Here is a 13,906-nt window from a genome sequence, read left to right as displayed (position 1 = left end):
AGTAAACACTTATAAGTCCCCATAGATATTTTGAAATCATATTCATATAGTAAAACCTACCTACACAGAATCAAATTCACAGTATCCCTGGCTCAGTGGTAGAATTCTCCCCTTCCATGTGGGAGACCTGTGTTCGATTCCCAGCCAGTGCATCTTCTGTGTAGTCTGCAGTTGTCTGTCAATGGGGGCTTGTGTGATCCTGAACAGTTTTCAGCAGCACTTCCAGACTAGCTAGACTCGGGGGAAGGCCTGGTGGTGGTCCACTTCCAAAGATCAGCCCATGTGTACCCCATGGATCATGGTAGTACCATCTGCCACTAATCCTGGGGTGGCGCAGGACTGGGGAGTGTTTTATTCTATAGTGCATGAGGTGTTAGGAATTGGGGACTGTGCTGACGGCTGCTAACAGTCACACCACCTACCCAGATAACCTCAAAAGAGCCAATGGAAAGCTCTTAACATAGGACTGCTGGTCAGTATTTTGTTCTCTTGCATATAGAGTCAGCATAAGTCAGGAACGACACCATGGTACCCAACAACAACAAAGTGCAGGACTGGGCAGTGTTTCATTCTCTTGTACATAAGGTGGCTATGACTCAGAACTGCCCCCACGGTATCCAGCAATGGTCCAAGGGTTTAAGAGTCACAGAGCTGTTGGCATGTGTTGCATGGAATGGTTTTGTAGAAAGGTAGACTTTCAAAGCTAGCAGGGTCCATTTTTAAGATAAGATTTACAAACCAAACTCTTGGATGATATTAGGATTGCCTCCTGTTCTCCCCAAATACCTGTGGTGAACCCTAACCTGTCATTAGAAGCCCACTTGGGAATTGGCTTTTTGTTGTGTTAATAAAGAAGTAGTAGTGTAGTTATTGCTGGATGCCATCAAGGCCCTGAGACCTTATGCACAATGAAACGCTGCCCCGTCCTGCGCCAACCTCACAATCATTTCTACACTTGAACCCATTGCTGCCACCACTGTGCCTATTCATCTTGTTGGGGGTCTTCCTCTTTTTCACTGACCCTCTACTTTACTGAGCATGAAGTTCTTTTCCAGGGACTGGTTCCTTCTGATAATATGTCTGAAGTATGAGAGACGAAGTCTGGCCATCCTGACTTCTAAGGAGCATTCTGGCTGCACTTCTTCCAACACAGATTTGTTTGTTCTTCTGGTGGTCCTTGGTACTTTTAATATTCTTCTTCAACACCATCACTCATATGCATCAATTCTTCTGTGATCTTTTATTCATTGTCCAACTTTCACTTGCATATGAGGGTTAGGCACACCTTAGTCCTCAAGCTGACATCTTTGCTCTTCAACACTTTAAAGAGGTCTTGTGTAGCAGATTTGCCCAATGCAACATGTCATTTGATTTCTTGACTGCTGCTTCCTTGAGTGTTAATAGTTGATCCGAGCAAAATGAAATCATAAATGTCCTAAAATTCAGAAAAACCAGTACTGAGGCTTTGGGCACAGAAGATGACTGCAAAATTGTACAAAGGGGCTTGTGAAAGATTGTGGGAAAATTCCATTTTTGGTTTTGAAATTTTGGGTTGTGAACTGAGTGAAGGCTTATAGAAATCATCAGTTTTACACTCAATGAATCATATACTAAGTTCAACCCATCCCCCAGGGCCCCCCACTCTTTTGAAATAACTATTACCACAAAGCACCAAGAAGATTATAACCACATGGTATGCAGAGATTCTAAGGCTTCTAAAACAAGCTAATGAAAAAGCTCCAAATCCCATTGTTTTGTTTCCCCTTTACAGTTCTTCATTTCTCTTCAGAGGAACACATGGATTTTGACTGTCACCTATGTATAAATGTCATTGAAGTTTTGTTTTTCTCTGAACTTTATATCATAAACATTTCCAGTGTTGATTTACCAATTTCCATATCTTTCATGACCCACTAAACCATACAATGAGGTTGGGTATTTAGGTTATATATGTTGCTCACTGTTACAAATGCTGCTTGGAACTTACCTCACACATCAAATATTTAAAAAAAAATTTTTTTTTGCCCTAGAATTGATTTGTAGATATTTTTTTTCTGAGTTAGCATGAGCATAAATTGAGTATTGCAAAATTGTGCTGCAATCCCCCCACACCCCACCCCACTCCACTCCCCCCACCACACACTGCTGTGGTCTTTCTTCTACATGAATCTGGAATTTCCTTTTAAGTCCCAAACTACTGTCTCAGACGCTCCTTGTTTCTCTCATGCTTTCAGTTCTTTCTCAATTTTATATTTATTTTGGACAAGTCTGAGGATGACCACCATCCCTGCCAACAGCTGCACCTCTCTGACTTTTCAGGATAGATGCATTTTTGATTTTTACTTGGTTATAGCTTGAACTAAATCATTTCGGCCTTTCCTACCTTGGAGGGTTGTGAGAAACATTGTTGGCCTTCCTGTAGGTTGAGAAGCACAGGGGTGAGGGTCTTTGGAGAGTGATATTAAAGCCAAAAACACGGAAGTGCTGGCTGGCACCCACCCAGCCTGTGCCCCTGGATGGGGCGATATGTGTGTGCTCCACTTGGCCAACCTGGGAATTTTCTGGGGACGTTGGCTGGAAAATACTACCCAAGGTTCCTGTTGAAAAACAAGCAAGTTTTTCGAAACTCCGGTTCGATTCCCAGGCTGTGTGCCTCATACAGTGGAGGCTTGCGTTCTGCTATGATGCTGAACTTGTTCGCCTAGAATCACAAATTCATTTGGGTAGTACACAGCTAACCTTAGACAAATGCCGCAACATTAGAGATATCGTGCTACATGAACCAAAATCCGACCCACTGCCCCAAGGCAATTCCAACTCATGGCTACTCTGTGGGGTGTCTGAGACTATGAGTCTTTATGGGAGCAGATGACCCTGTCTTTCTCCCAAGGACTGGCTGGGAATTGGAACCGCTGACCTTGCAGTTAGCAGCCCAGTGCTTAGCCCATAGTACCACCATGGCTCTTTATCCTGGCACAAAGACCCAGAAGTCTATGAAAGTACCTTGTACATTGATCACAATGTGAAATGTAAGGTTCATTTTCTGTTCAACAATTTGATTTGAGTTCTCACAGTAGGCATACCTCGTTTGGTTGTACCTCGCTTTATTGCGCTCTGCAGATGATGTGTTTTTAATCACTTGAAGGTTTTTGGCAACCCTGTGTTAGAGAAGTCTCTCAGCACCAGCTTTCCACCAGCAAGTGTTCACTTCATGTTGGTCAGTCTCACAATGTTGTTGTTTTTAAGGGCTGTTGAGTTGGTTGTTAGTCATAGCGACCCTGTATAGGATTTTTGGGGGGTTTGAACTCCCGATCTTTCCATGAGAAGTCCAGTGACACACCACACAGAGTTCTGACAACATTGCCAGGCTTTTGCACACGTCACTGAGTAGTGTCAGCATCACCTTTAAAGCATGAAATTCATGCGACTCGCTTTACTGCATAGTCACTTTTTTGTAATGGTTTGGAACAGAACCCATAAAAACTTTGAGGTGTGCCTACAGAGGCCAAGCTCTGCCCCAGATCCTGCGGACAGAGTGGAACATAAGGACTGTAGAAAGGTCCAGCTGATGAAGCACCAAGTCAACAGACCTGGGAGTCCGTGGAGTTGATGAGGTAATGACATTATGGGTTGTTTAAACCATGTGCAGAGCCTTTGACCAGGAGAATGGTGTGGGCAAACCCAGACGAGTGGGAGGCAGGGAAGATGGGCAAGGGGCCCGATACGGTGTTCAGGAGCAGCTGAGGACCTAAGCTCTCCAGGGTCTTGGGGAGAGGTAGTGGCATGCCTGGAAACAATGCTCAAAACTGAGCCATGAGCACGCCAGGAGAGCCTCCCTTATAGCAGACACAGTCAGGATGTGGTGGAAGTGGTACACCTTCTGGGCAGTTCCAACTCACAGAGCCCGCGTATAGGTTTTCTGAACCTGTAAATCTTTATGGGAGCAGAAACCCTCATCTTTCTCCTGTGGAGCAGCTGCTGGATTTGAACTGCTGACCTTGCAGTTAGTAGCCCAATGCCTAACCCAGAATGCTTCTGGGGCTCCTTAGTTAGTCATGATGGTCTTCAGTAAAAATCATGTGAAGTTAACAGTTTATTTTACACTTCTTCTAAACATTAGCACATGTTGTTGTTGTTGTTAATTGCGGTGAGTCAGTTCTGACTCATAGTGACGTTGTATAGCGTTTCTGAGGAACAACAGGTGGATTTAAACCACCGACCTTGTGTTTGAAGTCCAGTGCTAATCCTACAGTGCCACACTATGTGCTGTAAGATTAACACATAGTTAAACATACTTGTAGAATAGACGGGCTTTTATTATTTTATATCTGTATTTAGGACTAAATTAGAATCAAACTTTTCCTTCCCTCTTCCCTCTGACATTTTGGTCCTGTCCTAAGGGGACTCGCTTTCCAATTCTGAGAACCTAGGTTGATGGGTCCACTTGGTGTGCTGTCTACTCCTACGGCCTCACCTACACTGTGCTGAGCAGCAGGTGACCTGCAAGAGGCTTGTTTGGGTCTCAGTTTTCACATTTATCATGACAGTAAGGAAACTTCCACTGGGGGTGACTCTGTGCTTCTGAAAGGACCCTGGTGGCATCTTGATTAAAGTGCTCAACTACTAACCAAACGGTCAGTGGTTCAAACCTGCCTGCCATCCTGCAGGAGAAAACTGAAGCTGTCTGCTTCTGTAAAGATTTGCAGCCTTGGAAACTCCATGGAGAAATTTTACTCTGTCCTATTGTGGCACTAAGGACTTCTGGTGTGGTGCTGTGGGTTAATGCACTGGACTGCAAAGTTGGTTTGAACCACAAGGTTGGTGCTTCAAGCTCATCAGTGGAAACCCTATACAGGATCGCTATGGGTCAGACCTGACTCGATGGCACTTAACAACAACAATTGTGGTGCTAAGGAGCTCTGGTAACATAGTGGTTACAAATCGGCCTGCTAACCTCAGGGTCAGCAGTTCGAAACTACCAGCTGTTCCGTGGGAGAAAGATGAGGCTTTCTGCTCCCGGAAAGATTTACAGCCTTGGAAACCCTGTACAGGGTCGCTGTGAGTCAGGACTGACTCCACGGCACACAACAACAACAACAATTGTGGCACTGGGAGTCCAGGTGTGGCGCTGTGGGCCAATGCTCCAGACTGTGAAGCCATTTGAACTACAAGGTGGGTAGGTGGTTCAAGCTCACCAGCTGCTCCCTGGAAACCCTATTCAGGGTCACGATGGGTCAGAACTGACTTGATGACACTTAACAACAACAATTGTGGCACCGGGAGTCTTGGTGTGGCGCTGTTGGTTAATGCACTGGACTGCAAGGTCCACTTTGGACAGGGAGGCCGGCTGTTCAAGTAACACTAGCTGTTCTTGGAAACCCTATACAGGGTCGCTATGGGTCAGAACCTGACTCGATGACATATAACAACAACAACATTGCGGTGCTGTGGGGTAAAGCACTGGACTGCAAGGTCGGCTTGAACCACAAGGTCAGTGGTTCAAACTCACCAGCTGCTCCTTGGAGCTATGAGTCCAAACCGACTCAAGGGCACTTAACAATAACAACAGCTAGTGGTTATGAATTGGGCTGTGAACCTTAAGGTCAGCAGTTTGAAACTACCAGCTGTTCCGCGTGAGAAAGATGAGGCTTTCTGCTCCCGTAAAGATTTACAGCCTCGGAAACCCTGTACAGGGTCGCTATGGGTTGGAACCAACTCGACGGCACTTAACAACAACAACATAGGATTGTTGAGTTGGAGTTATTCTACAGAAGTGGGTCTGGTCTTTGCTTCTGAACTATCTGCCTGTGGGTGAGGACCCATCTCTTTCCATTCTGGTCCGTGTCTGGCAAGGGGACAGGTGGGTCTGTGCCCTCACCAGAGGGGATGCTGGGAATCCTCTCCATGCTCTGTTTCCCAGGACAGCCTGTCTACGTTCCCACGTCTGGCAGATTGTCCTTGCAAACACTCTCATGGGCTCAAGGATCTGCTTTTGTGAAAATGCAGCTCCTCCTAAGAGAGACATCCACTTAAGACCCTAGAGAACAGGTGTGTGGGTTTGCTTCCTGGCGGCAGGTTTTGGAAAGGGTCATAAAGAAAGCTCCAAGGTTAGAGCCTGGAGGTGTCCAATGGAGGGAAACGAGAAACAGGTCTGAGTGTGAGCACTGAAGATAAACCGCAATCCCTCTCCCCTGTTACTTACATTATCCTTTCAGTTTTTGTTTTCTTATTTTTTGCCCCATTTTAAATAGATGTTCTCTCTCCTTTCCTTCCCCTTTCTAGCGCTGGTATATTACTTAGAGATGACATTTTTCTCTGTGCTTGTTATGTGGGTAAAGTGTTAACTGGCAAATGAGTCTATGGTTACCAACCGAAACCCTGGAGCATTGCGGTTTTCTCTTTCCAACATTTTGATGAAAGGAACCTTATTCTGAAACTAGCACAGATACCAGATTCTCCCTTAATATGGCAGAAATCGTACCATGTGGTACTGTGACGACAGCCGCTCACTGTTTGCTGGCTTTGGCTTTGTCTCACATTCTCCTTTCTAAGTGTGGTATGACTACCTTTTCTCTTCTTCCTTCCCTCCCTTGGTGACAGGAATTTTCTTTCACTTCCTCCTTCCCTTCCTTCTTCCCTCCTGGTCCTCTCTCTTTCTTTTCTCCCTTTCCTCTGTCCTCCTGTTTCTTCTTCTTTTCTCTCTCTTTCTCTTCCTTTTTATTTCCCTCCCTCCCTCTCTTTCTCTGTTTCTTTCTTACTTACTTGGAAGTCAAGAAAGAGGCTCCTAGTCCATCCCCAGTAGCATGGGTGGTCGTACAGAGTCAACGACAACACTTTTCTATATAGGGCAGCGCAGCTATGAATCAGAATCAACGTGAGGGCAGTGGGTTTTCTGTGTGTGTGTGTGTATGAGTATCACAAAATGGTTTTGCCTTGAGGATCCCGTGAAAGGGACACAGAGCTCCTGGGTCCCCCAGAACTCATTGTCAGCATCATCGCTTTAGAACTTCTGTGATTACTGAAAAGTGGATGCTAGAGCTCTAGGAATGGTGGCAGGCTGGTGGGAAAGTACTGGGGGGCTTTTTTTGTGGTGCTCAAGACCCTCCACTATGCTCCCTATGCCTAAGCCAGTGCTTTGTACCTGAAAAATGGACTTGTTTAATGAAAAAGGTTGATGTCTTCTTGTGGCCATTCAAACCTTAGTTGACTCCATTGTTGTTATGTGGCAGTATGTAGTGGTGAGAGGATTTCCACTCCTAATGACCCCATGTGACAGAAGACAACTGCCCCAGAGAGCTTCCGGTGTGGTGCTGTAGGCTAAGCTCTGGACTGCTAACTGCTAGGTATGCGGTTCAAGTCCACCAGCCGTTCTTCAGAAACTCTATACAGGGTTGTTGTGAGTCGGGGCGAATTCTACAGACTTCACAACAACACCATGGGCTGTCATCTTTATGAGAACAGAGCACTAGATCTTTTTCCAGTGGAGCTGCTGAGTGGGCTCAACCCACAAACCTTTCTAACTAGTATTGCTTCACCAGGCTCCTTGTTGGTATGATTGTGGTTGTTAAGTGCCGTCAAGTTAGTTCCGACTCATAGTGACTCTGTATAGGGTTTCTGAGAGCAGCTAGGGGGTTTGAGGTTACCAGTCATTGTCCATGATATGGAAACTCAGTAGTCAAGGCCAGTGTGTGAGTCAGCGCCAGTGTTGTTACAGAGCAGTGCTTTGTGAAGCCTAGTCTCTGAGTTTCTCAGGATTGGCAGGGCCCTCCTTTCTGGTCCACCAAGTAAAATCTAAGGGACCATGTGCGACCCTTCTATCCTCTTTTGTATTTATGGACCAGCCTCTTCTTAGAGACTTTCTCTTACAAAAATGTGATAACTAGATAAAACACTTGCAAGGCATGTCACCAAACTCTTGGGTGGGAGTTTCGGGGTGGCTGCCACCTCCACAACCAAGGATCTGATGACCTGAATCCAATCATCTTATTCTTCTATTCCAGATAGCTTTGAGACGACTGTGCCTTCCAACAGCCACTTGGTGTCAAAACCTGGGGAAAATATCACGCTCACCTATCAGCTTCGGAGTGTGCAGCCCATGCAGCGTGTTTTGTGGGAAAAGATCCAACCGCATCAGATTGACATCCTTAGTTTCTGCAACTTGTCTCAAGGGAAAAGTCACATGTCAAAGTACCAAAGACAAATCCAGACCAACTGCAGTCAGCGGATGAGAAGGAGCTTCATCATCATCCCTCACGTCGTCCCCTCAGACTCGGGACTGTATCGGTGCTACTTCGAGGCCAGCACGGGGGAGCAGGAGACCTTCCTGGTGCGGCTGACCGTGACCAATGGTGAGTGGACACAGAGGTCACAATGTGGACAGAGGGTCAGAATGGGGAAAAACAACCATAGGGCATCGGTTTCTGTCATCTTTTCTCATCTGTTTCATGGGACTGTTTTGTTCACATTTTCTTTGAGTAATTAGGTTTAGGTAAGTTGGCAGTTACTGAATTTTAGTATTGTATGTATTCTTTATCTGCTAATCTCTAAATCACCAAACCCAAACCCACTGCCATTGTGAGTGGAATCTAACTCGCAGGACCCTATAGGGAAGACTAGAACTGCCCGAGAGGGTTGTCTTAGCTGCAGTTCTTTGTTGTTGTTGAAAATACACGCAGCAGAACATACACTGATTCAACCGCTTCTTTATGTACAATTCAGTGACATTGCTTACGTCTGTCCAATTGTACAATGTTCGCCTTTCCTTTTTGAGTTTTTCCTCTCCTATCAACATGAACTCATGATCCCTAAAGGTACCTATGGGATCTTTTGAGTTGCTGTTGTCACTTTGATCCCATATATGAAGGGGTTTCAAAAAGTTCATGGAAAAAGGGAATGGAATTTTTCTATTGCTTTTGGAAGCCTCCTTATAGATAGTACTTAAAAGATCATATAAAGCAAGAGGCAGACATTCTTGACTAATTAAGCTAAATGATTGCTTGATTTTTAAGGAGACTTCAGGGGATTTTCTGGTGTACGTACGTCCTTATAGGAGCAGATCACCAAATCTTTTATCCCACAGAGCTTCTGGTTGGGTTTGTATGTTGATCTTATATCCTGCCACTTTGCTGAATCTTCCAATGAGGTCTAGTAGCTTTTTTTACTGCGTCTTTGGGGTTTTCTATGTATAGGATCATATTTCTGGTTGGGTTTGAACTACCAACTTGTTGGTTAGCAGTCAAGCACATGACCACGGTGCAAGCACGGTGCAAACTTGTGCACTACAGATTTTACAATGAGAGATCTGTTTTTCTTGATCTGCCACATTTCTGAAATTAAAATAATAATTCAGTGAGAGTTCACTAATGAGTTCCCAGTGATATTAGAACTTCTCAGTAGTGGAGACTAGGTCTTAGGAGACTAGTTCAGTAGGTGTTTGATCATGCGGATGCCAGTTTGCCAGCGACCATGCCAGTGCTTTACTCTTCAGGCTTGGGAGCTGAAAGACAGACCCTTGGAGTAAATTAAGCTCACCCTCAGGGCTCTCACGGGCGCAGGCCCCTTACCAAGGTGCAGTCCTCATACTGAGTCATTTTCCATTTTGTCTTGATGGAGTCCTGCATTGTGTCAGCCTCAGGGCCCACAAAACCAGAACCCACCTTGTGCGAGAGTCTCAGAAAGGGGGGCTCTTCATTTCCTGAAGAACTCACTGAGAGGGGAGGGAGCAACCCCAGCTTTGCCCAACCCTTGACGTGCCACAGAAAATGATTAACTTTCGTTGGTGACATGAATTTTCTTATGATTTATTCTTACCCCCTTACCCTGGCCTCTCTCCCTTACCCATCCCCTCTCTTCTCCAGTACTTGCTTCCTCTTTCCCTCATTCCTTCCCATCTTTGTTCCTTCCTTTCTCTCCTTTGCCTCAGGTCAGCTTGCATTTAGATGATCACAGTCGCGGCTTCCAAAGCTCTGACCACTCCTTCAAGGAACCAGGAAAAACCAAGTCAGCGACTGTCAAATCAACTCCAGCTCCTAGTGACCCCAAGTGTTAGAGCAGAACTGTGCTCCATCGGTGTTTCAGGGGCTGGGTTTTCAGTAGATTGCCAGACCTTTCTTCTGAGGTACCTCTGAGTGGACTAGAGCTGCCTGTCTTTGGTTTAGCAGCTGAGCATTGGCGCGCGCACACACACGCACGCACGCACGCACGCACGCACGCACGCGCACACACACACACACACACACACGGAAGTGCCCCCTTCACCGATACTGCTTACATCGCAAGACTGCTTGCTACTTCTTCCTGAGTTGGAAAATGAAGAAGGGAAGGTTTTGTATAAACTTCACCTTCTGCCGCAGCTGTGTCTACTAAAAAGGACGTTCAGCAGAAATATGGTGATTTCTCATATGTAAGTACCTTCCTAAAGAAGCCTTGTTGGCTTTGAAGGATAAGCACTGGATTTCTAGCCACTAGGTCAGCAATTCAAAGCCACCAGCTGCTCTGGAGGAGAAAGATGAAGCTTTCTGCTCCCATAAAGATTTACAGCCTCAGAAATTCTACATAAGGTTGCTATGAATTAGAATCTATTCAGTGGTGGTAGGTAGGCAGGTGGAGTCCTGGTGTGGCACTGTGGGCTAATGTGTCAGACGGCAAAGTCATTTGAACTGCAAGGTCTGTGGTTCAAGCTCACCAGCTGTTCCTTGGAAACCCTATACAGGGTCGCTATGGGTTGGAATTGACTCGATGGCACTTAACAACAACAACAACAACAGCAACAGGTAGGCAGGTAACCACCTTTCTAAGGAGCCCAGTGGCACAGTGGGTCAAAACTTGGCCTGCTAACTGAAAAGTCAACCATTCAAATCCAGCAGCAACTCTGTGGGAGAACTATATTGCAGCCTGCTCCATTAAAGATTTTGTCATGGTCGTGATGTGCCGTGGAGTCGGTCCCAACTCATAGCGACCCTGCACGGGGTTTCTGAGACTGTCAATCTTTATGGGAGCAGAAAGCCTCATCTTTCTCCCATGGAACAGCTGGTAGTTTTGAACTGCTGACCTTAAGGTTCGCAGCCCAATTAGTAACCACTGCTCTAGCAGAGCTGGGAAACGCTCTGCAGCTGCTCTACTTTGCCCTTGAGTGTCGCTATGAGTTGGAATTGACTTGACGGTAGTGTGGTTAACCACCTTTTGTAGAAGACCACTTGGCACTGGAGCTGTAGGTGAGACAGACGTTGGATTCCCATGTAGGACAAGGGAGACGTTGATGCGAAACTTTGGACAGGGATCGTTAGCAGACATTCCTAATTTTAAATGTTGACTTGATTCCTTCAGACATATACAGAAAATATTTGTCATCTAAAGAAAAGGCCCTGGTATTATAGGGTGTTCTTCGAACATGGCAGAAAAAGCATGAATGAATGTAAACACTAACGTTCTCAGAGACCAATGCAAGAAAGTGATAAACAATCAATATGAAAGACATTGGAGATAAAATCCTATCCACTTTATGCTGGAAGAGCAATTATAAACACCTTGGTCCATAGAGAAAATGCAAATGACGGGAGATTTGTACGCAGTCTAGTGACTTACCTCTTAACAATTGAGTATAAAAAGGATTTTCAATTGTCCAAATTTGACTACTTTCCTGCACAGCGCTGTTGATTTATTTGAACATGCATGTTCCCCAGTGTCGGTGAAAGGGACTGAAAATGACAGCCAGTATTATGAGGCTCCAAGTGTTTGGACACTCACAAAAATTGCCTTTTTTTTAAAAAGTGAGAAGGTGTGATCTTTTGTGATTCAAAGAAGGCAAAGTCTGAGATGGTATAAATTCCAAATAAATCAGCACTGCTTTCATTTAATACAATGTCAACACTAAAACTCTTAACCGAGGTTAGTATGTTGTTGGAAAATTTGAATGATTCCAGTATGATTGCTTCTTTCTTCAAAAGTCCATATTCCTCGTCCCCAGTGGCAACAGCATCACCATATCCTTCTATTAGAATGAAGGATAGCTGTTGGCAATGCCCCAGGACATCTTCTGTTTCCTTATTTTACTATCTAAGGAGATAAATAAGGAGCTCTGGTAACATAGTGGTTATGAATCAGGCTGCAAACCACAAGGTCAGCAGTTCGAAACTACCAGCTGTTCTGCAGGAGAAAGATGAGGCTTTCTGCTCCTGTAAAGATTTATAACCTCGGAAACTCTGTACAGGGTCACTATGAGTCAGAACCGACTCCCCGACACATCACCGCCACCACCAGCAAGGCGATAAATATGGAGCTCTGGTGTGGCATTGTAGGATAAGCACTGGACTACTAACAGGAAGTTGGTGGTTCAAACCTACCAGCCACTTCTTGGAAACCCTATACAAGGTCTCTGTGAGTTGGAATCAACTCAACACAACTTAGCAACAACAACAACAACAACAACAACAACAACAAAGAGAGAAATCTTTACCACATTCCTCACCTGTCTGTGTTGCCAAAACAAATGTGGTGGTTTGCCCCCTCGTTCCCAGGGAAGTAATGGTCATTGAACTACAGAGACGTTACATGCTTGACTTCATTTCTCCCTGAACACTAATACTGTACAGGTAAGTCACAATCACTAATTATGCAGAACAAATTTCTTCTGCATCATCTCCCTAAAATGACTATCCATTGTTCAATTGAAACTCTGAAAGAGCATCACCAGGCACTGTACCCATTAGTCAAACATTATGAGTGGCGGAGGATGGCCACCGTTGGCTACAGGTTTTGGTTTCATTCCTGTTTTTCAATGAAGATGAGCAAAGATTGAGATAAAAGCATCAGATGGAAAACAGAATCTATCATTTAGGTTTTCTCTGGTGAAATTTGATTATTTTAAGTCTTGAGGCTGTTTGGTCAAAAATCAATGTAGAGATTAAAGCTGAGAGACAGGTATAAGATACGGAGCAGATTTAATTATCTTGACTGTCAGGGGGAAAGTGGTTGAGACTCAGATTTTATTAACAGTTTTATATCCTTTGTTGTCTCCCATCTATTTTTTTTTTTTTTTTTAATGGGGCATCGTGTTGAGTACAAAGAGAGATTTTTGTATTTAAATGTGGTGATTATATATGTAAGAGAAACAGTTTCCATTTCATATTTTGCATATACAATTCAGTGATGTTAATTACATTTAGGCTGTGCAACCATCAACTCTATTCATTTCCAGATTTTTCCATCACCTTTAACACAAAGTCCGTGTCCTCCAAGCAATAAAGCCTACCTTCGCCCTCCCTCCTACTACTAACAAACTTTGGTCTCACTATGGGTGCATTTGCTTATTCTAGACACGTCATATAACTGGGGGTCATATTTATATTTTTTGTGGCAGAGTTACTTCACTCAGCATAATGTTTTCAAGGTTAATCAAAGTTGCAGTATGCATCAGGACAAAAAGATTTTTTAAAAACTCTCATCTTCGACACAGAGTTCTGGTGGCAAACTATAGGGTAAGCACTCAAGTGTGAGGTCAGTTTGAACTACAAGGTTGGTGGTTCACACTCACTAGTCACTCCTCAGAAACTCTATTCAGGATCATTGTGAGTCGGAACTGACTTGTCAGCACTTAACAATAACAACAATAACAACATCTTTACAGACTCACATTTGGTCACCCTTCCCTTGAATTTTTTTGTCAGCCTGAATTAGCACAGTGGTTACGAATTGGGCTGCTAATCTCACAGTCAGCAGTTCGAAACTACCAGCTGTTCCATGGAAGAAAGTTGAGGCTTTCTGCTCCTGTAAAGATTTATAGGCTCGGAAACCCTGTACACGGTCACTATGGGTCGGAACCGACTCCACGGCACAGAACAACAAACAAACAAATTTAGAAAGTAGCAGGTAGCAGAAATCACCCAGAAGACCATCCTTGTATTACAGA

General features: G+C 44.6%; 1 protein-coding gene across 1 annotated transcript in view; it reads left to right on the top strand.

Annotated features, from left to right (window-relative positions):
- CD226 (CD226 molecule) overlaps positions 1–13,906 on the top strand; it is a 79,109-nt gene that overhangs the window by 35,929 nt on the left and 29,274 nt on the right. Inside the window, exons 3-4 of the mRNA XM_006837587.1 lie at positions 8,001–8,348; positions 11,214–11,224. Coding sequence (XP_006837650.1) covers positions 8,001–8,348; positions 11,214–11,224 — 359 coding nt within the window. The remainder of the gene's footprint in view (positions 1–8,000; positions 8,349–11,213; positions 11,225–13,906) is intronic.

This window comes from Chrysochloris asiatica, unplaced genomic scaffold (assembly GCF_000296735.1).
Source record: "Chrysochloris asiatica unplaced genomic scaffold, ChrAsi1.0 scaffold00021, whole genome shotgun sequence".
Lineage (NCBI taxonomy): Eukaryota > Metazoa > Chordata > Mammalia > Afrosoricida > Chrysochloridae > Chrysochloris > Chrysochloris asiatica.
The sequence above is the reverse complement of the archived record's forward strand: the minus strand, read 5'-3'. Positions and strand labels throughout refer to the sequence as shown.